Source organism: Trichechus manatus, unplaced genomic scaffold, assembly GCF_000243295.1.
Source record: "Trichechus manatus latirostris isolate Lorelei unplaced genomic scaffold, TriManLat1.0 scaffold00016, whole genome shotgun sequence".
Lineage (NCBI taxonomy): Eukaryota > Metazoa > Chordata > Mammalia > Sirenia > Trichechidae > Trichechus > Trichechus manatus.
Genome location: NW_004443952.1, coordinates 4,728,460 through 4,755,824, shown reverse-complemented (window position 1 = coordinate 4,755,824; position 27,365 = coordinate 4,728,460). Strand labels below are relative to the sequence as shown.

The 27,365-nt window shown below is 43.2% G+C and overlaps 1 protein-coding gene across 2 annotated transcripts in view; it reads right to left on the bottom strand.

Annotated features, from left to right (window-relative positions):
• ASTN2 (astrotactin 2) overlaps positions 1 to 27,365 on the bottom strand; it is a 1,034,049-nt gene that overhangs the window by 325,314 nt on the left and 681,370 nt on the right. For both annotated transcript variants that reach the window (XM_004372122.1, XM_004372123.2), the window contains one exon: positions 24,442 to 24,630. In XM_004372122.1, coding sequence (XP_004372179.1) covers positions 24,442 to 24,630 — 189 coding nt within the window. The remainder of the gene's footprint in view (positions 1 to 24,441; positions 24,631 to 27,365) is intronic.

The following is a 27,365-nucleotide window of genomic DNA, read 5'->3' as shown; positions in this document are numbered from 1 at the left end:
GCAATAGGAGCTGTTATCCTCATTTTACAGATTAGAAAATTCAGGTCAGAGAAGTTAAGAATCTTGCTGAATATCACAGAGCAAGTGAGGGGTAGAGCCCAGAATGGAAGCAACTATGTCTGACTGGAAAGCCTTCTTCCCTCTCCCACAGAGCCAGATCTCTAGCCTAGATACATCAACTCAGAATGTCCCCGCACTTTTAATTCATGCTTGTCCCAAACTAATCCTACATGCCCAGGATTTCCAAGAAATGACTGTCTTTTATAAATTTTAGAGAGAGATCAGTGTCTTCTCTGCTTGTGTGGCTACTTCCACCAGGAAGTTACAGAATCAGAGGACATCAAAACTGTAAGCACACCAGTGACTTGCTAGCAGTGGTTTTCAGATTTCTTCTCTTTATTTGTAGCAAAATCCATGTTTGGAACTCCAGTACATGAAACAGACACTAGCGAGGCACTGTCCAGTCCCATCAGTATCTGTCTGGGAGGGGCTCCTGAGGCTTGTCTGCAGACCTCATGCCCCTCCAAGGAACTCAGTCTGATCTATTCCAACTCCTCATTTGTAGATGAGGAGGCTGGGGCCCAAGAAGGGACTTGCCCAAGGTTACCAAGGGACAAGATTCTACCTCTGTTGTCTCTAGTGTTCTCAATTCTAAAGTGGCCAGGTCATATCCATCAGGTTGGAGGAGAAGGTGTTCTGTGTCTATGCGGGTGGCCTGTGTGGATCTGAATCTGGAGGTAGAAACTTCCTTCTGGAAGAGAATAATTAATAATAGTGATCAACATTTACTGAACGCCTTCTCTGGTGCTAGGTGCAGGGCTAAGAGCTTTGCGTGTATTATTCCATTTAATCCCCTCTGTAGATGATGACCGCAATAAGCAGGAAAAAAAAAATTGTGATTGAGTCAACTCTGACTCATGGCCACCCTGTGTGTGTCAGAGGAGAACTGTGCTCCATGAGGTTTTCAATGGCTGAGGTTTTGGAAGTAAATCACCAGACCTTTTTTCTGACTTGCCTCTGGGTGGACCTGAACCTCCAACCTTTTGAGTAACCGAGCCATTAAACGTCTGCACCACCCTGACACTTAAACTGAGTCTATACTCCTCAGCACAAGGTGACCCAGCTAGTAAACAACTGAGGTTAAGATTTGATCCCCGGCCACCTGGCTGCAGAACCCAGTGTGCTATACTGCCTTCCTAGAAGGAGGAATATAGTCCTTAGGACAAAGGAAGGCTAGAAGCTCCTTCTCTACCCTCCTGCCAATCTCCCAGCAAACGCTCTGCACGATCAGACATCTCATTCACCTCACCGTGACGGCTAACAAGCAGGGTCTTGAGTATAAATGCGCACCCCCTACGCTCCCTCCAACAAACCCTCAGGCACCCATAAACACACCCGGGCACGCACTCGCTCATGCATAATGCATGACGCCATGGTCTCAAATCCTGCTAAATTGAGATTCAGTCGGCTGTTGGGTCTGGAGACACCTCGGTGCCTGCGTCATTAGCTGAGCTCAGAAAGCCATCATTATTGCAGCCTCCGTGGCTGAGTCACTGAGACTGAGAGCAAGTAATAGAATTGCGGAGACACATAATAAAAGGGAATGGAATGGGACTCGGCCAGAAAGAGGACTACCTGTTACCCGGTCTTGAAGGGTGATATGTAAATAAGGAGCTCCAGGGCCCCTGGACAGCAGGCTGGCAAGTCCCTCAGCAGAGGATAATAAACGGCCCAGTTATAACCTCCACACTCTGAGGTTGCAAAGGAGAGAAAGTTGGGGGGGGGGAATCAATGAAATTAATTTAATGTGGACCCATCCTTTATGTTTGTTTTGCTACAGCATTTGTTTGAGATGTCCCTACAGACCGGCTCATCTTCCCTCTGCCTAGTGTCTTCACCCTGGAGAGCAAAGGAAACAAACCCAGGACTTCAGGCATATTTGACTCTGACATCTCAGAGAATGGGGACAGATCAGAGAATCCCAGGACTGGCAGAAGCTTTAAAATCTAACCATCCATGGTACAGGAAGTGCAGATTCTCTTGCATATAATTTTGTGAGTTGTGATCTACTGGGGTGTTGAGTTGAGATACCAGTGGGGACTGAAATCCACTCTGTAATGGACAAATTGTGGTCCCTGCAGTGAGGTTGCATCCACCTCTATATACAGGTAATTCACAAGGAGGAGCCAAAAATAGACCCAGTGAGTTACACTGAAGCAGGAGTTCTGTGAAGGCCTAGGTTCTGTGTTCTCTCCTCTGTAAAGGAAGGACATTAGGCAAGGTGCAGGGGAAGGGCTGATTACCTTTAATAAGGCACTGATTACTCACCAGGTATTACTAAGAATATGAAGCATTTGTCTTATTTAATCATTTTAGAAATTCCACAAGGTTTACTTTGTCCCATTTTACAGATGATTAAAAAAGAAAGTGAGGCTCAGAGAGATGTTGTCACCTGCCCTAGGTCACATAACACGTGAGTGGTAAGGCCAAGATTGCAATTCAAGCGTGTCTGGGTTCAAAACCTGTGTTTTTCCCCTGCAGGGTCGCTATGAGTTAGAACCGACTGGAAGGCACCTGACAACAACAACATATGCAAAATAGCCTTGGTTATTGGGTTGAGGGGTGATGAGGAGAAGCAAACAACGGGGCAAACCACCCAATAGGAGTTGATAGGTCTGTGCAGGAGAAGGCAAGGTTGGGGAGTGGTGGCACAGAAACTGACCAGATGCAGAGCTGGCCTTCCAAGGAGGTTAATGAGAGGTAATCCTGAAAATCACTGTCTAGTAAGTCTGGCGTCAATATTTAGTAAAATAATTGGACCAATGTGCCCAGAGAAAATCTGTAAGCATCCAGGAGATAATGGAATAGTGAGCAATAAGGAGCACCAGAGGTTCATGCAGAACAAATCATCCTGGACAACTTGATAGCTTTTCCTGACAAAATTACAAAATTAGTGGATGAAGGAGATGTAGTAAAGGTTGTAGATCTGAGCTCCAGCAAAATATTGAATAGTGTCGTATGTGATGTTCAACTTGCCAAATTAATTCAAATTGCTTCTGATCCAAGCTGTGCCGTGTGGATTAGTGTTATTATTGAATCTGGTTGAAGAATAGAGCCAATAGAGCCATGGGTGCTGATACATGGTACTGTTCCAAGGGTCAGGAGACAGAGACCTTCTCATCCTCATCTGTGGCCTGTAGGGGGCTGTTAGAAGGGCCAGTGGGACCACAGACAGGGAATACAACATCTGCAAGGCAGAGCAGGATCCTGGGGCACCAAGGGGAAGGGACATTTCACAGATGTTTCATCATCATGACCATCCCATGGGGCAAGTATCATCACTATCATTGTCATCAATTATCATCATTTAGATTATAAGAAACTGAGGATCAGAGAGGGAGTGACTTACCAAAAGTTGTACAGATAGGAACCGGATGTGCCTGGGTTCTAACCCATGTGTGTCTAATGAATAGCATACTTTCCTCTATACCCAGTGGTTTTAACCTTTGTGTGCATCAGAATTACTGTGGGGAGGGGGGTGCTTGTTAAAGCACCGATTGCTGGGCCCCAACGCCAGAGCTTCCGGTTCTTTAAAAAGTCGAGTGGGTCCGGAGAATTTGCACTTCTGTCAAGCTCCCAGGTGCTGCTAATGTTGCTGGTCCAGGGATCACACTTTGAGAGGCACTTCTTTAGTCCAGGCATTAATTTATATATGAATTCCCAGAAAATCTTGTTAAAATGCAGATTCTGACTCAGTGCATCTTTTGGGAATTGCTGGAGGGAGGTGGTCTGCATTTCTAGTAAGCTCCCAGGTGATGTCCATGCAGCTGGTATGCAGACCTCACTTTGACTAGCAAACACCTATGCTGCAATGTTGAGAAACAGGCAATCTAGAAAGAGAACGCCACAACTCACGAGTTTACTCTGGAATGCAAAGGTAAAGGCAACAGATCTTAGAACAAAGGGAAAAATGAGCTGTTCCGTAAAAAAAAGCCTGTTGCCGTTGAGGTGATTCCAACTCATAGCGACCCTATAGGACAGAGTAGAACTGCCCCACAGAGTTTCCAGGGAGCGCCTGGTGGATATGAACTGCCGCTCTTTTGATTAGCAGCCATAGCTCTTAACTACTACACCACCAGCGTTTCCAAATGAGCTGTAGGAAGGACAGAATTCAGAAGACCTGAGTTCAAATTCTGATTACGATTGAGAACAATTTCTTTAACTTCGTTAGGCATCAGTTTCCTTATTTGGGGGGAAAAAAAAGCTTCTTATAATAACTACTATTTTATTATTGGCCCTTAATGCTAAAACTTCATGTCAGGGTCAAAAAATGTCCACATGAAAATATTTTGGGAACCTCCCAAAACAATTGTGAAGACATGCTGTATGGAATTGGCCAACATTTCTTGTGTGGGGAGCCATTTGATGAAACTGTTCTCAGGATGCAACGCTAACTAGTCTCTCTAGCCCTTGATGACTGGCAATACCTCCTGTCACACACGAGCTCTTAACCACTCTGCTATATTCACTGTACAGGTAAGGTCCAGTGTATTCATTGGTGACCATCGTTTAGATTCTAGCATTTCAGGGGAATGATGTGGGAGAAATCAAATGAAAAGGTGTGAGAAGCAAATGGGAAGTGCAGAAGTGGAAACCAAAGTTTCCATCAAGGAGTTTGTCCCTCAAGGGGAGGAGAGAGGAGGCAGTAACTAAAGAGGGTTTTAGGATTGAGTCCTAGACAGAGCATCAGAAGACTCTCAAAAGGACATGCATGTCTATCATTGTACGTTTCTTCCATTACTCTTTCCTTGGTTGTCTTCATCTTTGTTGCCCCCACTAAGACTGTGAGCTGTTTAATTTCCTTCTATTTAACACTAGGACTTAGCACAGGACCTGCCATAGTGTAGTGGCTACATTAATGCCTGTAGATTGAATGCCAAGTGCTTTAAAATGGATTCACACATGCAAATAGATTTCACTTTGCATGGAGGAGGGGGAAGCAGGGTGGCTGAGCCTAGAAGCAGCCAGTGCAACTGACTGGGTCCTGGAAGGCCAGCATTAGGGAGGGATGCTTTGACTGTGATAGCCAGGAAGATAAACTAAGTCAAAGTTGGTGAGGGAAGTGAAGATTCAAACATGAGGAAACTGAATTCAAGCATAAGCAGGAGGCAGGGTCAAACTCAGACCCACGGAGCAAATGTCACATGCCTACATCCTTTGGATATCTGCACAATTTTCTGGCAATTTGCAATGGACCAGGAGCCCCAGCAGAGAAAACAGCCTTATGGGTGTGGAGAAAATGAAGGTTTTAGCTTCAGTGGGTTGGGCTTTATTAGAACTGTTATTAGTCTGTTGTGCAAAAAGCTCATTAGAAAATCACTGGGGATCTCAAAAGTGTTGCATGTTTTTTATAATTACATTCCTTGTGATTCCTCCACAGGTTTCCTGATGCTGTCTGAGCACTGGATCTACTAAAGGTGTGTGGGGAGAGATGGCTCGGGTTCACGTGTCATTTGAGTTCAGGGCCAGATACGCAGTTGATGGTCCTGTATACTATTGAAGGGAAGAAAGGGACCTGGTATGGGGTGAATGCCACCTGGTTGCAAGTGCTTTGACATGTATTATTTTATATCACAACAACCAAAGGCATCTGAGGGTCAGATACCTCAAATGGCTTTCACAAGGTCACACAGCTAGTTAGTGGCAGAGTGAGCATTCAAACTCCAGTTGGTCTAACCCCAAAGACTATCCTCTGACCAAAGCCCCATGCTGCCCCCAACATTGGGATCTCTTTTGTGAAGGAAGGGATTTCTCACTTCAGGTTGGTAACCTGGGATTTGGGGAAGGGAGGAAAGGAGGGAGCTAGGAGGAGAAAGAGAGGAGAAAAAATCATTCCATGCCAGTTTCAGACTCAAAGATCACTCCAGCTGTCAGCTGAGCCCACAATCACCATGGAGTTTTATTAAGGAGCAAGAGTTGTAGAAGAATGAAGTGACAGATTTAAAATTAACTTGCCAAACTCCCCACCAATATTGTGACAGTCCCCAAGTACCAGTTCAGCGACCCAGTGCACCAACTTGACAATATTAACATAACTTAGAACAAAAGCTTTCCCTCTGTCTTTTCAAGAGAAGCTAATTTTGAGGGGACAAGCATTCTTCTCACTGCCTTTTTTGGCACCTCTGTGACAGGCCCCTTTGGGCCAACCCAAGAGTGCATGTTCATAAACCTCCATGCTTCTTCCATCTCCCTGAGGTTTGCCACCCAAGGCGGAATGCCGAAGTCAGAAAGGTGCTGCTCCCCTTTTGGGACATACTGGGTGAACAAAGACCAGTAGAAAGACACTCACATGCTGGCTATTTTCTGAACACTGACTTGAGTTCTCTATAGTCTTTATGTTTGGAATAAAAATTAATGATGGCAAATTCAAACAAATTAGCATTTGGGGCAACATGTTCTTTGTACCAACTCTTACCGGCTCTGCAGCACTGCAGACCCTGGCTTTCCCCTAATCTGTGCTCGTCTCTTTTTTCACCTAACAATCTCTTACTTACCCTTCACATATCAGCGTAGTCATGCCAGGAGACAGGTGCTCCTGAGGAATGCCTACCTGGAGTCCTCAACCCCATGTGGTCCTTGCCATTTGCTACCAGAACAGTCTGACTTTCGCATGTCACATTGCATGGCTCATTTTATTGAATTTCACTTGAATAAACATCTTCCTTTTGTTAAATCTATGAGCTCGGATGATATATTTTATCATCTAAAATGGGCCACTTTTGTCTGGAATAAATGCTAAACTGGATAGGACCCTAAGACAACAGTTGAATGCAATTCCAGAATCCAGAACAGTCCTAGTCAAACTGGGTTATAGTCAGCCTACAAATATGGGCATATACTGCAACTGTCAAACTCTCTTTGTGTCTCCAGCACCCTGCTCAGTGATTAGCACTTAGTGCATGATATTTGTTGGATGAATGAGTGAATGAATGAATGACTGAATGAAATGGATTTTTTTTCTTTTAACAAGTCCTGCAGCTCAAGTTCACAAAATTTGCTCTGATTCCCCCCCTCCCTTTCTCTCTTCCTTTCTTCTAACTTATTGAGCACCTTCTATGCATTAGACCCTGTTAATATTTATCCCTGGACATACAAATAAACATCCTTGAGGGTGAGAAGGGGAAACTACTAGCATGTACTGAGCATCTACTATGGGTCAGTTGCTTTAAGCACTGTGTATTCTTTAACCAAGTGCTCAATCTATGAGGTTGTTAATATATTCACTTTTTACAAAAAGGACAATGAAGCTCAGAGAGGTCAGGTGATTTGACCAAGGTCACACAGCTAAGAGCAGCAGAGGTTGAATTCAATTCCAAGTCTGTGTGAGTCCAAAGCCATCATCTCATCATTAAACTATGCTACAGCCTCAACTTTGTAGACAGAAACTGAAATATAAGCTAGTACAGGATGTAAAGTGCTAGGATGGAGGGAGGTTTCCCATCTGTAGGTGGGCACAGAAGCTTCTCTGACCTGCAAAATCTCATACACTTTATCCACAGTCTTTTAAAAAAATCAGGTTCTACCTCAGAGTTACAATATGATGAGCCCTTAGTAGTGTAGGTACTGTGCTGGGTCTTGGGAATTTATAATGATAATGATAAAGATGAAGAGAATTCCTGATCGTAGTTCAGCAGGGGAGGTGGACTTAAATAAAGAATCACATAAATATTGATTTAATTCAGGTTTTCACAAGTATTTCAGAGGAAAAATAATATGAGGACCAGATGTAGGTGTTTGTTTGTTTGTTTTTTTAAATCATTGTTTTTACTGATAAGGAAACTGAGAGTTGGGTAGATCAATGATCAAGATCACACTGCAATAACGTATAGCGGTGATGGTTGCAGAACATGATGGTAATTAATGTCACTGAATTGTACGTGTAAAAAACGTTGAAATGGCAAATGTTTTGTTATACATGTATTTATGTATATGTATAGACAGACAGACAGACACACACACACATATATAAATCACAAAAAAGCTCACATTGCAGAGAGCAGGATTTGAACCCAGATCTACTTGACCCCAAAGCCTATGCTGCGCTTCCCCTTCCCTATTGCCTCCTGAACAATTCAGTTAAGTTTATTAGTGGTTTCTAGGGGTGGGCAGCAGGGACAGGAAAGGGGAACTCATTGCTTAGGGGACAGTTAGCTCCTATTAAGGGTGATGGGAAAACTTAGAATCAGATAAAGGTGATGGCTAAACAACACAATGAACATAATGTCACTGAATTGTACATGTGAAGAATGTTGAAATGGCAAATGTTTTGTTACATATATATTTACCACAATAAAAAAAGTTTATTTTTTTAATCATAGAAACCAAATTTCTATTTCTACTCCTCTTCCTTACAACTCATCCTCCTACTATCTTTCCCCTCTCTATAAAAGCAGGGAGCCAACTTTCTCTTCCTCATCAGTGAATTCTGTTACGCTACTTCAGAATAAGGAGCCTGGTGGCACAAATGGTTAAGTGCTCAGCTACAAACCAAAAGGTTGGTGGTTTGAATCCACTCAGTGGCTCCACAAGAGAAAGACCTGATGATCTGCTTCTGTAAAGACTACAGCCAAGAAAACCTTATGGGGCAGTTCTACTCTGTCATGGGGTCACTATGAGTTGAAAACAACTCAGTGGCACCTAACAGCAACCTTCAGAAGACACCCAGAATCCGACCATCTCTCACTATGTCAACTCCTATGAGTATGCGCCAAATATGCATTATCTTTTACTTGGAACACTGCAAAAGCTTTGTGACTTCCTCCTCTGCTGCACTGTGCCCACTAAGGTCTATTCTTCACATCCCAGCTGGAATGGTTCTTTTAAAACGTAAGTCAGATTTTGGTCCTCTTCTGCTTAAACCAGGCACTGGCTTCTTTTTCCTCTCACTCACAGTAAGACCCAAAGTACTGTACTTACAGTGACTCACAGTCCCTCCCTCACTCAGCAGCCATTACCTTCTTATTTGTAACCTTTTCTCTTACTACTCTCCCCCTCTTTCACTATGTTCCATCCACCTGGGCTCCTTTCTGTCACAGAACATGCCAAGGGATTTGAACTTGCCGTCCCCTCTGCCTGGAGGTTCTTCCCTGGATACCTGCATAGCTCACTCCCTCATTTTGCTAAGGTCTTTGCACAAATTTCACCTTATCAAATGGGTCTTCCTTGTCCATCCTGTATAAAACAGAACTTCCTGTCTAGCATTCCCTAGCCCCCTTCCCTTGCTTTCCTCCATAGTGTGTACCAGTTACCATCGAGTCAACTCCAACTCGTGGCCACTCCATGTGTGTCAGAGGAGAACTGTGCTTCATAGGGTTTTCAGCGGCTGATTTGTCAGAAGTAGATCGCCAGGCCTTTCTTCCAAGACACCTCTGGGTGGACTCTAACCTCCAACTTTTCAGTTAGCAGATGAGTGCTAGCAGATGAGTGCATTAACTGTTTGCACCACTCAGAGACTCTGGATTCTCATTACCTCCTAAGAAATAGTTTGGGAATAACAGAATCTTAGATGGGTATCTCAGCTACCCATTGGAGTAACTTTGGTTCTCTGGACTATGGGATGCCAAGGAAGACCAATCCCTTTCTGTTATTTCTTTTCTCCTAGTCTACATAGCATCCTGGAGAAGCTGAAGCAGCTTCAAGCTTGTGGGAAGAGCTGGGAACCTCAGGGAGAATAGAGAGGTGGGCTGGGGTAAGATTCTTTCCAAGTCATCAGGTGCTCACTGAATTAACCAGGCCCGGGCTACCTCAATGCCTGCAGCTTTGGCTCCTGGCTTCTGTCTGCTAATTAGCTGCCCACTTAATAGGCTTCTCTGAGAATCTTATGAGACATAAAAATAAATGCTCAGTTTGGACTCTTAAAAGCCACCTTTGAGGTGTTCCACTAGATTATCATTAATAGTAATTATTCAGGGACCATGTTAAATAAAACACCAGCCACTGCCCTTGAAGCTTTCTGTATTAATTCACATCCAATAAACTGCAATCATATCTTTCATTAGGATTGTTACTAAATACATTTCTATTCAGGGCATCTTCCTGAAATGGAAATATTTCCCTAAAAATTAATTTTCTTGATACACATGCATAGGCTTATTAATGTAAGCTTAGAATAGACTTACTTTTTCATTTTTCTGGAAGGAATACAAAGAAAGTAATGCTGGTGAATTTGCATCTAACACGATCTCAAGTGTGACGGGTATGCACTCCAACACAAAATTTCGGAGTCAGTGGTATCTCATAGCTTCTCGGGATTCATGTTAGGAAAATGTTGCTAACATTTGCACACGTCCTTACACTTTACAAAACATTTTAACATGACTTTCTCATCACCTCCCCCTCTGCTCGTAATTCTCCTTGGAGGTTGATATTCTGTTTCCTGATTTTGTAGTAAGCAAACTGAGGCTCCAGGAGTCCCTGGGTGGAGCAAAGGGTTAACTGCTCGACTACTCACTGAAAGGTTGGTGGTTTGAACCCACTCAGAGACGCTTCAGGAGACAGCCCTGCAATCTGCTTCCAAAGGTCACACAGCCTTGAAAAACCTATGGCGCAGTTCTACTCTGCACGCGTGGACTCACCATGAGTTGGAACTGACTTGATGGCAACGAACAACAACAGCAGACTGAGGCTCAGAAGGATTACAAGAACAGTAAGGTCTCATAGTTAGTAATAGTCCAGCCACTTTGGAGCTTTAATAACCCTTCCTTATTAAATGCTCATCCTCTGCTCTGGCTTAACTCTACAATCCCATCTCCCACTACTGTCTTCAGGCTCTGGGCACCAGTCACTTCGACATTTATGCAAACACTGTGAGCAGACCCTGTGCTCTCAATTGCCTGGAATACTCTCCCGTGTAGCTGTTACTCTTATCCTTCAGATCTTAGGCAGCACCTCTTTCAGGAAGTCCTCCCTGTTGAATCACCCACACCAAAGCCAGGGCAGGTGCTTCCACCATGATCCCTTAGCCCTTCCCTCCATCAAAGCACATAGCATAATGCAATGTGTGCTTGTTCAGTCATTTCTCTGCATAAGAGTAGACACTTTGACTGTCTCATCCATCTTTTCGTTGTTGTTGTTGTCAGTTGCCATAGAATTCATTCTGACTCATGGTGACCCCAAGTGTTACAGAGTAGAACTGCTCCATAGGGTTTTCTTGGCTATAATTTTAACAGAAGCAATTTGCCAGGTCTTTCTTCTGTGGCATCACTGGGTGGGTTCAAACCACCAACCTCTAGGTTAGCAATCAAGAGCAAATCATTTGCACCACCTATGGATCTTCATGTTTTCATACCCAGTGCTTATTGCATGTCTGATACATAACAGGTGCTCAATAAAAACTTGTTTAAAAACAAATAGTAAAGTCAGGACTAGACCCTCTGCCCTCAGGTGCCTCCCAACATGTAATTAATAAAACAAAACAATAACAAGTAACTTCTGAGGTATGATTTCTTCTGAGAGTAATATACTGATGTTGTAGCATAATGCAAATATACTAAAATTTCAGCCCTGTGGACTCCATTAATTAAGGATGCATAATGCTTGGCCAGGGGCTGGGCTGGCTTGTTGGAGTGTTTACTTATGAAAGAGATTGCTAAGCACATTAGTACTTCAGCAATGTCAACAAGATCACAGGGAAATGGCAGAAGATACTTAAGAGAACAAACTGCTTGGAGTCACTTTGGAAGCACCCATTATGAACAAACAATCACTGTGCTAATTACAGTTGCTCTGCTAATTACAATTACTGTGCTAATTACAATCTATCCTTATCTGTTCCATAGGTTCCCTACGGGACTTTTCCTTCTGAACACTTAGACCAACTTGAGTTACTGCCTTCATTTGAGTGTAATGAAACTGGGGTTCTTTAAAATTTGTCTTTGCTTCAGATGTCTCAGTGATTCAGATGGGTTTCCCCCTCCTAGAAAAAGAACATCGTCAGGGATTTTGAAGCCAGAAAATTAAAAACAAAACCAGCAAGGGGGAGGGGGGCTGTGAAGAGAAGTGAAATGGACCTTGCTGCTTTTGCTGTTTTCGCACCTTTCACAGACTAGAGACACATTTTTAGGTTACTTTGAGAAGTTTCAAAATATGCTTTGTATTAATTTGTTTTGCTCATCAAATGACCGCGTTTGGTATATTTAGAGATGTAAACATTGAGAATAAAATAACAGGGAAAAAAAGCAAATATTTTTGTTTCTTCTCTTACTATAATTAGTGGGAAAGATGACAGACCTTGTTTAATAATAGCTTGCAATTTCCTGTTCACCACACAAAATAAAAGGCATCTTCCACTAGGTCTTAATTTTACTACTTTCTTTCTGTCCCCAGTTAAACTAATGAGGTTTATGGAATGAGATTTTTGTCTCTGTGCTTAAGAATAATGAAGCTTCACTTGGGCCATGTCCTCTCCCAACTGGATTTCTCTCTACTTTTTTTCCAGGAGTTATCTTTCACCTTCGACCTGAAGCAGACTGCAGCCCAGCTCTCTGCTGGTAGACAGCTCTCTGCTACATCCCATGATGGCTAAAATTGCAGCGCCAGCAGGTAGAGGCGGCTCTGATCTGGGCACCCAACCGTGGCTTTGGAACACTGGAGTCCGGAGCCTGCCTCACGCAAGTGCCACCCCCACTGGCATGGATGCACCAAGCATCCCTTTCCCCATCAGTGAGCAGTGTGGATGGACGCAGAGAATAAGTTGTGCTACATTATGTACTGGGGGCCTGATGAACTGCAAGACAGGACTGGGCACCCTGGCTGCTGCAAATCAAAAGCATGTTCTCTACATGTGGTCACCCTGGAGAGGATTATGGGAGGGAGACTCCTTTGGGACTCCATGGTTCTACAGTGCCACTGGCTTTGGGACTTGGCTCCTGCTTTCAAACAGTGAAGGAAGGGCAATCCTTCTTCACTCTCAGGCATAACCTAAGGAGTGGCAGTTCACATCTAGCGTACAGTTCATTTTAGGGTAGTGCAAATGGCTAATACGCTCAGCTGCTAACCAAAAGGTTGGAGGTTTGAGTCCACACATTGGTGCCTCAGAAGAAAGACCTGGTGATCTTCTTCCCAAAAACCAGCCACTGAAAACCCTACGGAGCGCAGTTCTACTCTGACACACATGGGGTTGCCATGAGTCGGCATCAACTGGACAGCAGCTGGCGGTTTTATTCAGAGCCTGGCCCTCAGAGCAGCAGCATCAGCCTTACCTGACAGCTCATTTGAAATGCAGTCTCAGCCCTTACCTGAGACCTACTGAATCAGAAACTACATTATCTGCATTTTAGTAGGCACCCCTGGTGATGTGTATACACATTAGAGTTTGAGAAGCACTGGTATAATGCATGTGTATTGAGTTCTGACTATAAGCAGAGATAGGGAAAATGCCTACCTTTAGATAGGCTGTTCATCTATAATAATGATGATGATGATGATGAGCTATTACTTGCTCTCCTGGTCTTTGAAGATCACATAGTTTGAGAGCGTACATACGTGCACGTGCGTGCACACACATTCTCTGGAGGCTGTGGGGGTGGTAAGAAGCCAGGCTTTAAATCCCGGCTTCATCATTTACCAGCTTGTGACTGGAGCTCTAAGCTCCAGTTTTCTCATGTAAAACAATATGCTAACATGTTGTGGGGTTGTTAACCAATGTCATAAAACAATATGTGTACTACTGTTTTCATGAGAAACTATTTGTTCTGTAAGCCTTCACCCGAAGTGCAATAAAAACAAACAAACAATATGCTAGTCAACCTGCTGTGTCCACCTGTGTCATGGGAGAAACATCTGTCTATGCTCCCTCCAGGTCAGGCTTTGAAAAGAAAAAAAAAAAAAATCATTTACAATATCAATCACTCCTAAAGGTATTGGGAAATGGACCAGAGGGTGTGATGAGGCAGTAACAGGGGACAGGGAATCAGGAAAGGTAGAAGGTGAGCAAGACTGATGTTCAGCCCGGCGGGGCTTACTGGTTAGGCTTCATTCTGTTTAAATAGGCTCCCTTTCCGATTGGTCAGCACCACTTCTACACTAATCATTTTGAATATCACTCCGGGGGTGGGAGATTAACAACACACCACTGGAACCTTTGGCTCTAGGCCCAGGCCCATTATCAAATTTCACACAGCAGACATGAGCATCTAAATCCCATGTTCCTAATTTGATACATTTCACTGTAGACCTTTCAGACAGGAACAAAGAGGCAGCCTTACAGGACACAGGTGATACAATGCATAGGAGAGATGATGTCTTTCCCAAGGCTGCGATACACACCTGGCAGGGAGGAGGCCATCAGCTGCTGCCTGTTCCACGTGGCTGGCTGCACTGTCCAACTCCTCCAGACTCACAGGGCAGGAAAGAGCTGCATTTCTCTCCCTACCCTGGGCATTTCACCAAGGCCCTGTGATCACCAAAATGTATGTTGCTGGGAGGAAGTTGGGAGGATGACTCTGGCCCCAGGTCAGAGATGCATTTTTGGGGAATGCAGCAAAATCATCTTAATCTGCTGAATGGCTTTTGGAATTTGGTGGAAAAAAATAGAATTGAGGCAGAGAAAACAATGTTTATTGCGTGCTATGGCTTTTGCTTATTAGTGTGTTAAATCCTCCCCACAGCCCTATAGGACACTTGGAGGTAAATCCCCATTTTACAACTGAAGATCAGGAGGTTCAAAGAGGGAGAGAGATTTGTCTAAGGCCAAGCAGCTAGGAAATGGCAGAAGTGGGGTTTGGACCCCATGACTTTTCATGGCACCCTACCCCTCTGGTTAAGGTCTCAGTCAAGAATGGAATCAAGTTCCTGCAGAACCATGCAACTACCTGGGCAAGCTCATTTAATCATCACAACAATGCTATGACATGGGAATTATTATTATCATGCATATTTTAAATGTGGGGAAATTGAGACTTAAATAAATAATGTGTCCAAGGTCACTCAGTTCACAAGGGGTAAGTTGGGACTCTGACTCCAGAGCCTGGCCTCTTAAACACCAGGCCAGTGGATTCCAAAATTATTGGATCATTTGAACCACCTGGGAATACTTGTAAACCATTCACTTTCCCAGGTCCCTAATCTGGGTACAAATGATTGGTAGGGCTCAGTGCAGCTCCATGTGATTCATATGATCAAGTGAGTAGGAAAGACCTCATGAGCACCTGGCCATGTGGGTTGATTAGAAAGAACCCTGAGGTCAGGAGCCCTCAGTCCTTGACTCAATTCTGCCCCAACCTTCTTAATTTACAGAGAAGGCAACAGAAACCAGAAGGGGAAAATGACCAAACGTGATACAGCAGGTAGTAGCAGAACAGGAATGGAAACTCCGCTTTCTGATTCTAATGCCTATGGGCACACTTGACACTTTGGCCCTGACCTCCTGCAGAAGATGTCAGAAAACCTTGGAAAAATGGAGACAGAAAAGATTGTTCTGCTGCCAGTCCCAGGACTCCAGGGAAAATTGACCCTAGATTCTTAGAATCAGCTTCCAATTGCTTTCCTCAGTCCACTTACAATCTCTCACCAATAATGTCCAAGAGAAGATAGCCTACAGCTGTGTCTCCAGGTAGCCAGCTGAAGACTTTGCTAAGAGCTGAAACATTACTGCGTACAGAGGCTTAGAAATAGCCTTGAAAATTAGAAGCTAACGCTGTCTATTAATTATCTCTCCATTACCAGCTTCTGTTGCTTTCTCTTGTTACAATAAGATCATGGTATATTACAAAACATCCAGGCCTGGGAGTAAAGGAAAACGCTTCTAGGCCTGGCTCTGCATTAATTCTCTATTAGACCCTGGCCTTGGCGTTACCATCTGTACAGTGTAGGGTTTGGATCCTATGTATCCAAGCCTTCAGGGAGAATGGATATAGCAAAACCCAACAAATTAGGGGTTGGAGGCCTTGCTTATTCATTTGCTAGCTATATGACTATAGGTAATTCATTTCATTACTCTGAGCCTCAGGTAGCTCATCTACGAAATGACAGGGTTTGTACAAACTGTTCTCCAAGAATAGATTTGCTGCATTGAACACTACTGATTGAAGACCAGATGTGTTGTGGGATGACATCAAGGACAACATACATGAAGGAAGCAAAGTCATTAAAAAAACAGGAAAGAAAGAAAAGACCAAGATGGATGGATTCTGAAACTTGGTCTTGAATGTAGAGTCAATAAAGTAAACAGAATAAAATGAAGCTTAAAAGAGCTGAACAGAATATTTCAAAAGGTGGCTCAAGAAAACAAAGTAAAGTATTATAATGAATTGTGCAAAAGACCTGGAGTTGGAAAACCGAAAGGGAAGAACATGTTTGGCAGTTCTCAAGCTGAAAGAACTGAAGAAAAAATTTAAGCCTCGAATTGCAATATTAACGAATTTTATGGGTAAAATACTGAATGACACAGGAAGCATCAGAAGAAGATGGAAGGAATACACAGAGTCACTGTACCAGAAAGAATTGGTCAACATTCAGCAATTTCAGGAGGTAGCATATGATGAAGAACCAATGGTACTGAATGAAGAAGTCCCAGCTGCACTGAAGGCACTGGCAAAAAGCAAGACTCCAGGAACTGATGGAATACCAATTGAGATCTTTCAACAAATGGATGCAATGCTCAAGTGCTCACTTGTCTATGCCAAGAAATTTGGAAGACAACTACCTGGCCAACTGATGGAAGAGATCCATATTTGTGCCCGTTCCAAAGAAAGGTGATCCAACAGAATGCAGAAATTATCGAACAATATCATTAATATCACACTCAAGTAAAATTTTGCTGAAGATAATTCAAAAACAGTTGCAGCAGTACATTGACAGGGAACTGCCAGAAATTCAAGCTGGATTCAGAAGAGGACCTAGAATGAAGGATATCATTGCTGATGTCTGATGGGTCTTGGCTGAAAGCAGAGAATACCAGAAAGATGTTTACCTATGTTTTAATGACTATGCAAAGGCATTCGACTATGTGGATCATAATAAATCACGGGTAACATTATGAAGAATGGGAATTCCTGAACACTTAATTGTGCTCATGAGGACCCTGTACACAGACTACTACGCAGCCGTTCGAACAGAACAATGGGATACTGCATCATTTAAAATCAGGGAAGGTGTGCTTCAGGGTTGTATCCTTCCAGCATAATTATTCAATTTGTATTAAATAATCTGAGAAGCTGGATTATATGAAGAAGGATGCTGCATCAGGATTGGAAGAAGATCATTAACACCCTGTGATATGCAGATGACACAACCTTGCTTGCAGAAAGTGAAGAGGACTTAAAGCACTTACTGAAGAAGATCAAAGACTACAGCCTTCAGTATGGATTACACTTCAATATAAAGAAAACAGAAATCTTCACAACTGGAACAATAAGCAATAACATGATAAATGGAGAAAATTTTGAAAGTGTGAAGGATTTCATTTTCCTTAGATCCACAATCAATGCCCATGGAAGCTGCAGTCAGGATATCAAAGAATGTACTGCATTGGGCTAATCTGCTGCAAAAGAACTCTTTAAAGTGTTAAAAAGCAAAGACATCACTTTGAGGACTAAGGTGGGCTTGACCCAAGCCATGCTATTGTCAGTCACCTCATATGCATGCAGGAGGTGGACAATGAATAAGGAAGACTGAAGAAGAACTGATGCTTTTGAATTATGGTGTTGGCAAAGAATACTGAATATTCCATGGAATGCCAGAAGAACGAACAAATCTGTCTTGGAAGAAGTACAGCCAGAGTGCTCCTTGGAAGCAAGGATTACAAGACTTCATCTCACACACTTTGGACATGTTATCAGGAGAGATCAGTCCTTGGAGAAGGACATCATGCTTGGTAAGGTAGAGGGTCAGTAAAAAAAGAGGAAGACCCTCAACAAGATGGACTGATACAGTGGTTGCAACAATGGGCTCAAACATAGAAACGATTACAAGGATGGCACAGGACCAGGTGATGTTTCATTCTATTGTACACAGGGTCACTATGAGTCAGAACCAACTCGATGGCACCTAACAACAACAACAATAACAACAGCCTAGCCTTTCTATGCCTCAGTGTGGTAGGCAGTATTGATGTCCTACAGATATTTCTGGGCCTCTACTCCCATGCACATGGAACAACTGTATTTCCCTGCGAAACCCTTCGAGGGGAGCTTGACTATGGGACTTGCTTTCCCAGTAATATGTGAGCATAATGTCACCTCTGGGAGGTAATAATGAGCTACTTCCACTCTTACCATGTTCATGGAAGCCCAGGTCCCCAATACCGGAGTGAGTGAGACCCCTGCCATCCATGAGGGACATATAGTATGAAGAACAAATAAACTCCTTTTGTGTCAACCCATTTGGAGTTGTTTTTAATCAAGGCACAACCTAATCAATTATAGCTTACATATTCAACTTCATTTTTTGTAATGTCAAGTTGTTAACACCTACTTTGCAATAGGTATTGAAAAGATTAAATGAAAAAACAGATAAAGTATGTGGTATAGGATCTGGTACATAAAATATACTCACATGGTACAAGGAGGAAAAAAGGTGGAAGAGAGAAGGGGAAGGATACAGAAGAAGCAAGTGCAATTAACCATTGTCCAGGAAGGAACTAGAAAAATTATAGGCCAGAATAGCTTGGGAAGCCACTTAATAAGATCTGACTCATTATCCTCAGCTGGTGAACAAGTGGGTGCCACCAACGAGGGCCAGCTTTCCTAGAATCCTTAAAGAGAACCCTTCTGTCCCAACAGGCGTGGGTTAGGGTGCCATATCCTGAAATCCCACATCTTACCCAAAACAGTCCTCTTTATGCTGTACAATATGCACATTTGATAAGAAGACCAGATTGAGAAATGCCTTCTTAGTAAATCTCTCATGAGCCCCTCACACTCTTTGTAGGTCATTCTTGAAGGCCTGTGCACACGTCTGCTGTCTCATTTTTGATGAGACGTTTGCAGAGGCTACCACGGTAATTCATTCAGCCCCCACTCCCAAGCAATCTCTCCTCATTGCCGTTTCTGAGACTGCAGGCTCAGTACAGTTCTTGACTGATGTTTATCTAAATCTCTGCAATCTATATACCCAGAGTTGACCTTTCCTTCTTATGGGAATGAAATAAGATGGATGAGGATGGGAGAAGGACAGGAGTAAAAAAAAAAAAAAGAAAACATCAAATACCACCAACCTTTGACGAGCTTATCTCACTCCAACAGTCTTTGCCAATGCCCACACTGATCAAAATGAAGGGAAGGGGATTCTGATAGGGACCCTGCAGGCATCATTAAGACCAACAAAGTGCACTAAGAGGGATTAGAAACAGCAAGGTGTAACCTCACTTACTGAGTTTAAGGGCAATTCCAAAGTGAGATCATTGGCTTGTCATTCAGTAAACTATCTCACAAAATGGCTTTCATGTCCATTTGGACCTGATTTTCAATCCAGTGCTCTCTCCTAGCACCTTCCAGTTTCATAAAACAGCTTCATTCCTTCCCTGGGAATAAATTACACTGTGACTTTAGCATGAACTCTGTCTCCCCTCTCATTTTAGGTATCTCGTTTGACTCCTCCATCTTCACCCCCTTCCCAACTCCCCCACCTCTCTCCATCCTTATTTCTTTAATCCTTCCCACTGCTGTCCACTTCTCTCTTTTGTTATTATAGTAAATATATATGTAACAAATTATTTGCCCTCTCAACATTCTTCACATGTACAATTCGGTGACTTTAGTTGTATTTATCATGTTGTTCAACCATTAACATTGCCTGTTTCCAAATTTTCTCATCATCCTTAATGGAAGATCACATGTGCCCTAATCAGTGAGTCTCTCCTTTCCCCTTACTCCCTCCCACTCCTGGTAACCACTAATAAACTTTGGTCTCTGTACACTTGCCTATTCCAGATATTTGATATAAGTGGAATCATAACTTTCTTTGTGCTTGCCATCCCTCCTCTGTCACACAGACTCTCCTTTAGTATCTCCTCTGTCCTTGTCTCTCTCTCTCCATGTCTCTGCTTTGTCTCTCTGCCTGCTTCTGTATGTCACTCTTACCCTGTCTCTATCTCTTTGTGTGAGTCTCTCAGTATGCTCCACTCTTCACACATGGTGGACAACCCCTGGACTGCTCCAGGGTCCTCAACAGCCTCATACACTCCTCGCCCAGAGACACTAGGGAGCCTAAACAGGGCAACCTGAGGAGGCAGCTTCACATAGAGATGGATTTTGCCTAAGACCTATTCTTAGTTATGGATCTGGCAGCCTCCTAGGCACGCACCTAAGTCCTCCTCTCTGCTAAAATCAGGTATGGGACAGGTGGTTCTCCTCACGGAATGATAATGTGGGGGATACAGAAGTTGCATATGTCCCTTATAGCAGAATAAGAAACCAAGAGAGCACTGGTTTGAGAGTCAGAGACTAACTTTCAGTCTCAGAGAGGATCCAAATCACTGTGGGCATTGGACAAGTTATACCCTTTTCTGGGTCTCGGTTTCTCCATCTGTCAACAAGTGGTCAGATCTGAACTAGTCAATCTTCAAGTGTTTGTCTAGTTTGAAGACTTTAAATTTTGAGGTTTTTTTAATAATGAAGAAATAATGCTCTTTCAGAAAGTGAAGAGAAGAAATGAAAATGCAGCCCTCTCTTATGTCCAGTATGATAATGTGGAGAGGGGCAGGGAGGAGGACAGAGTGGAATTGTAGCTGTCACATAGGAGACTCTTTAGCTGGGAGAGATTTTGAAATCCCAGGCCAGGCATTGTCAGGAAATGAGGCATATGGCAGGACGGCTGGTGGTGGAGCCTGCTGGCTACTCTCAAGGGCTGGACTGGAGATTACTTGGAGGAGGGAGGGAGGGAAGGAAAGAAGGAGGAGGAGGTGAGAAATGACAACCGCCTTTGATGCTGAAAAACTTGTAGGACTGCCTTCTGGAACTTGGAAGACAAAGGAGCCCCAGTCTCCCCCCACCCCTGTCTGGGGCTCAGGAAGGGAGACTTGAAAAAGATAAATTTAGGCTCATCAGAAGCTGCTTTCCCACAGTAGGGAGTCAACTGACTTAGCATGTGGCTCTGAGAGGTGACACAGGCTGGGGATGGATTGCAAAGAAAGTTTAAGTGAAGCCAAGGCTGAGAGAGCTTAAATGTAATGGGTTAGTGTGATATAATGTAGTTTGGGGAGTTCCCTAAATCTTGAGGCTGTTGTCAAAAGAGAAAAGCCTGTTTATTTATTTTTTTTTAATTTTACTCCTCTTCCTGAGCAAATCAGCACAGACACAGACCCTGGCTATTCAGAGGCGTGCCAAGATTGAAGGGTCGGAAACAATAACTGGAGTATTTGAGGCAGAATGAGGACTCCTGTCAGAGCCTGCACACCCTTCGGCTAGCCTTAAAGGCACCATGCTGTCTCTAACTGATCAGCCTGTTGGCAGTGGGGAGACACCATCCTGGACAACCAGGAGATCTGAGATCATGGGCTAGCTCTGCAATGACTTGCTTTGTGACTTTAGCCAAGACCCTTCACCATATGTAAGATGAGATCCCAGAATACCATGATGCCTGAGTCCCTTCAGGATCCAGCACCTTATTACCCATGTGGACCCTCCTTTTTGCATAAGCTCATCTTCACACAAGAGGAAGGAAGTGAATGCATTTTGTCATTTATCACATGTCAGCCACTGATAGTTGTGAGAAATCAAACAACATAAAGCATGTGATGTGCCTATTACAGTGGCTGGCATGTGATAAAAATACCCCTTTTTAAAGATGGGGCAGTAGTAATATGCTTGTCGTGGGCAGAGCCAAGGTTTGAAGCCAGGTCTATCTGGAGGCAAGGTCTGTTTTCCTGACTTCCCCTGCCTGCGTATCCATTTGTCTGGGCCTTTGCAGACTGCTTCCTGGACAGGAAATGCCCTTACAGTTCTTCACCCTACCAAGAGGCATTGCTGTTCACCATCACTTCAAATCCAAGTTCACATGCCTCTTCCTTGGAGAGCCTTCCACCTTTTAAAAATGTTAAGAAAAATGTTAATTCTGGGTATTTCTTGTTATCCAAAAAGTAAATTCCAATGCTTTGCCATTACTTTTTAATAAATCAGAGGCAGCCCCACTACCCTTTTCCAAAGAAATTAAATCCCACTGTTAATCACTTTCCTGGAAACCTGTACCTTTAGTTCATGGCACCTAAAACAGTTTAAGTAAATACATAAGATCAACTCTGCCCCTCTCCACCCCCTCCACACACACACTATGCCTAAGCATTACAAGGTCCAGGGCCATTTCTAGCTCATTTGCCATTGCATCCCCAGTAACCAGGTGGTCCCTAGGACACAGCAGGTGCTCAAAGAGCATGTCATAACTACATAGATTAATGGTTTCAGCGAATTCACATTTCCATTCTAGTTCTCAATTGTTTTACCTATAAAATGGGAGCAAAGGGGTAAATCATATTACATGACAAGAGCAAGGCTTTAGAGTCAGTCAAGACTTACATCCAACCAAACTCACAAAAAAAAAAGACCAGACTTACTGGTCTGACATAGACTGGAGAAACCCCTAGAGCATAGCCCCCGGACAACCTTATAGCTCATTAATGAAGTCACTCCTGACGTTCACCCTTCAGCCAAAGATTAGCCGGGCCTGTAAAACAAAATGAGACTACATGGGCATACCAGCCCAAGAGCAAGGATGAGAAGGCAGGAGTGACAGGCAAGTTGGTAATGGGGAACCCAAGGTCAAGAAGGGGAGAGTGCTGACATGTCATGGGGTTGGCAACAAATGTCATGAAACAATGTTGTTGTTGTCGTGTGCCATCAAGTCCATTCTGACTCTTAGTGACCCTACAGGACAGAGTAGAACTGCCCCGTAGGGTTTCCAAGGAGCGACTGGTGGATCTGCACTGCCATCCTTTTGGTTAGCAGTCTGAGCTCTTAACTACTGTATTGTTTAATGAGAAATTAGTTTGCTCTGTAACCTTCATCTAAAGTACAATCAAAAAAAAAAAAAAAGACTTACATCTGGATCCTAACTCTGCCTCTCACTAGATGGTGACCTTGGGAAAGTCACTTAACCTCTCTGGTGCTGATTTGCCAATTGTAGAATAGAGGCCACGGAGCCTAATAATATCCTAATAATGATGCCAAAATGACATTATTCTGGCTCTCTTATTTCCTAGAAGGGGGTCTTGGAAAAGTTACTTAGCATTTCTGTTTCTCATCTCTATAAAGAGGATGATAATAGCTTCTCCCTCACAGGGTCACTGTGAGGATTAAATAAGTTAATACATGGCAAGTGCTGAAAACAGCTCTTTGCATGTGATGAATTAATGTTAGCTGTTATTATTATTATTAAAAATACTTATTCAAAAGCTTGACATGGCATAATTCTTAAAAAAATGGTAGTTATTATTGCCAATCCTACTACACTAACCACCATTATTAATAAGATGACGAAACGGGAATGAGGACAATCATAACGATGAAGTTTCGTACCAGTTCTGACTTCCACCCATCCAACTTCAAATAATAGGAAGGGGCCTACTTTGATATAATAGCCCGTTTCATTTTCATGCAAAACTGTCTAAAAGTATAGTTTGTTCTTTCTTTTTTTTAAGAGAATCTTTTCTTATACATTGAACATGATTTCTCATTCTACCATCTTAAGGTTTTTCAGATTTTGAGGTATGACTAAATCCCACCTGCATTCTCTCTTCTCAAGGCAGAACAATTCCAGTTTCTTCAGCTGTCCCAGGAAGCTTTTCACAATTAGCCTGCATGTCTAATCCCCATATAACTTGATCAGATGAGTCACTCTTCTGTTCCCTCTCATCTGAGAGTAGTCTCATGTTTTAATTTCTCATGCACCTCTATATTCATTAACATGGAAAGAGGATTTTGGCATATTGTTGAGTTTCAAAAAAGCATTTTTTCAAAATAGCTTTACTGAGATTGTGTGTGTGTAGAGAGATAGAGAGAAAGAAGTGTTTAAAGAATGTTCAGGACAATGTTAATTCTGTATATTTCTGGGTGATGAAATTTTTATTTTCTACTTCATTAAATGTCTTTATTTTTGCACTGCCTGAATAGGCTTTAAAGGACACTTTTTTTTTTTTAATAAGACTGAAAAGATTAATTAAAACATTTAAATTCCATTAACTGTACTTCAGGATGATTTAAGATTGAACTTAAAATCTACGGACAGAGTCAGGGAAATGGGGGCCGGAGGCAAATAAGGGCTGGCTCAGTGAAGACAGACCTCACAGAATGAGCTTTGCTGACTTCTAAGACTCTGTAAGTGGCCATCAGTGAATGTGGGGAAATGTTGACCCGTATTACACGCTGCTATTCCATGGTGCCCATGGCTTCCTCCCCCTGCCCAGATTTCGTGTCAATGACTTATAACAGTGTACAAGTGACTGCCCCATACCTAAATGTCATCTGGAACACTTGGCCTTGGTTCACATGCTGGGTCCGGTTGTTGTAACCATGTAGCATCTCTCCAAAGAGGGTGTCGTTGAATCTGGAGTCAGGTTTGAGGCACTTGGGGCCCTCACAGACATCTGAGAGCATTAGGCAGGATTTTCCATCAGGAGCCAGCTTGTACTCCTCCACACAACTGCATGATAAAACAGAGACAAGAGTTAGCTCTGCCTCCTGGATGCCACCACTGGGGATGACCTAAAACCAACCTGAAAAAGCAGGCCAGACTTTAGGAATGGAGACAGCTATTTTGGCTGGAATATATCTAGGGCAAAGGTTTCTAGAGAGAAGCAGATTAATCCTGCAAATTGGTAAACTCAAGGTAAGCCATTTGTGACGTTTTGGAGGAGTCGAGGGGGAAACCAGTGTGCACATCCATGCACAGAGCAAATTCAACATACTGTTTTCCATGCACACAAAGACTTAAAAAAGCATGACAGACCAATTCACAGGAAATTATCAACTGGATTCTCAAACTAGAATCTATTCCCAGTTTATCTGTCAATGAAGGTTGAAGACTGTAGCAAAAACAAGGTTTTTATTGCCCTTGTAGCTCAGAGTTGATCCTTCCAGGACCAAGGACAGTGCACAGAACAGCAGCCAGTGCTTCTGCTCAATTAGCAAAGTTAGCAGCCTCCCTTGGTCTGTAATCACCCAGTCCTGACAACCAAAAGGGCCCCTGACATGCCTTTGAGGCGCTGAAGCAGGGTTGGTTTCTTCTAAGAATCAAACAGGTATCTGAGTGCGATGTGGAAGTAATATGTGCAATTTCATAATATTTTCAATGGGAATAGAATGCCTTAGAGAAAGGGTAGAGGTGGGAGAGAGAGAGCAGAGGCTTCAGTCCCTGAAAAATCAATCCAGATATCCGGCTTGTTTGAGAATATATTTCTTCATGGTCCTGTGCTAGGGAGTAGGGGTAGGGTGCCATCATGGACTGAATTATTTCCCCCCAGAAATGTGTGTATCAATTTGGCTGGGACACGATTCCTAGCATTATGTGGTTGTCCTCCATTTTGTGATTGTAATTTTACGTTAAAGAGGATTAGGGTGGGATTGTAACACCCTTACTAAGGTCACATCCCTGATCCAATGTAAAGGGAGTTTCCCTGGGGTGTGGCCTGCACCACCTTTTATCTTAAAAGAGATAAAAGGAAAGGGAAGCAAGCAGAGAAGGCGGATCTAATACCACCAAGAAAGCAGTGCTGGGAGTAGAGGTCATCCTTTGGACCTGGGGTTCCTGTGCAGAGAAGCTCCTAGTCCAGGGGAAGATTGATGACAAAGATCTTCCCCCAGAGCCGACAGAGAGAGAATGCCTTCCCCTGGAGCTGACGCCCTGAATTTGGACTTCTAGCCTACTAAACCGTGAGAAAATAAATTTCTGTTTGTTAAAGCCATCCATCTGTGGTATTTCTGTTACAGCAGCACTAGATGACTAAGACAGGTGCACATAAATAAGACACACAAGAGAATGGGCTTTACAGTTTGAGCAACATGCTAAAAATGTCATCTTTCCTATCTGAACCTGGGCAAGTCATTTAGTTAATCTCTTTGACCATCAGTTTCCTCATTTGTAAAACAGGGTAAACACTCCTATCCTACCTTAATGCACTAGGCTGTTGTGTGGTCATATGGTACACTGTCTGTGAAAACAGGAATGGCAATGCAATTTACAAAATAATTACAGTAGTAGTAGCAGTGGTGGTGATGTTCGTGGGAGTAGCAGCAGTTTCTATTTACTGAGCATATACCATCTACCAGGCTTAACTTTATATATTTATTTTCTAACTATGATTAAAAAAAAAGCAAGTATTATCATTCCTGTTTTACAGATAAGCAAGAAGATAATCCAAGAAAGGAAGTATATCACACTGTGAGCAGGTGGCAGGGCTGGCATTCTAACTGAGGTCTGTTTAACAACAAAAGCCTCTTTTTCTACTCTTGTCTCCTCCAAATCCAGTGGTTGCTACTTGCATGATATGACCCTGGTTAGGTTGTGTTGGCTGGAGGCAATATAAAGCATGCAGTCTAGTATTTGCCTTCCCTCCATGGGGTGGCGTACTGGTTAAGTGCTATGGCTGCTAACCAAAATGTCAGCAGTTGGAATCCACCAGGCGCTCCTTGGAAACTATGGGGCCGTCCTATTCTGTCCTATCTATAAAGTCGCCATGAGTTGGAATTGAATTGACAGCAATGGGTTTGGTTTTTTTTTTGGTTCCATGGGTGTGGAGTGGTGATCCATTGAGCCTCCCTGTAAATGGCCTCAGGAGCTCATAGGGGACACAGGAGAGCCTCTTTGAGGTGGCTTGGGAAGAAAGTATACCCAGCCCACAGGAACCAGTAGCTGATACTAGAGATAAAGAACCTAATTGGAGGCAGGAAGTAGACAGGCAGACCAGAAAGCAGATAGGCAGAGCAGGAAGCTTGCCTCAAGATGCCAATAAGGAAAAGCCAGGAGCATTACATGCATGAACCAAGCTGTCAGTCTCTCATTACTGCCTTCTAATCCGTAGTGAAGTGTACTGATGCACTGATTGTCTTTCTAATGCTTACAGGCTTCTGCCCAATGTATAGTGAATGTCTCTTGGAAGGAGGACTTGTCCTGATCTGCTACCTACTTGCTGAAGTGCCTTGGTCAAATCTATTCCCTTTTCTTTTTGCATCTGTTAAATGGAATTAACTCTTCCTTCATATGATTGTGGAGTCCCTATGTGGTTGTCTTAGTTATCTGGTGCTGTGATAACAGAAATACCACACATGGGTGTCTTTAACAAACAGAAGTTCATTTTCTCACCGTTTAGGAGGCTAGAAGTTCGAATTCAGGGCTCTGGCTTTAGGGAACCAGGAGCCCTGGTGATGCAGTGATCAAAG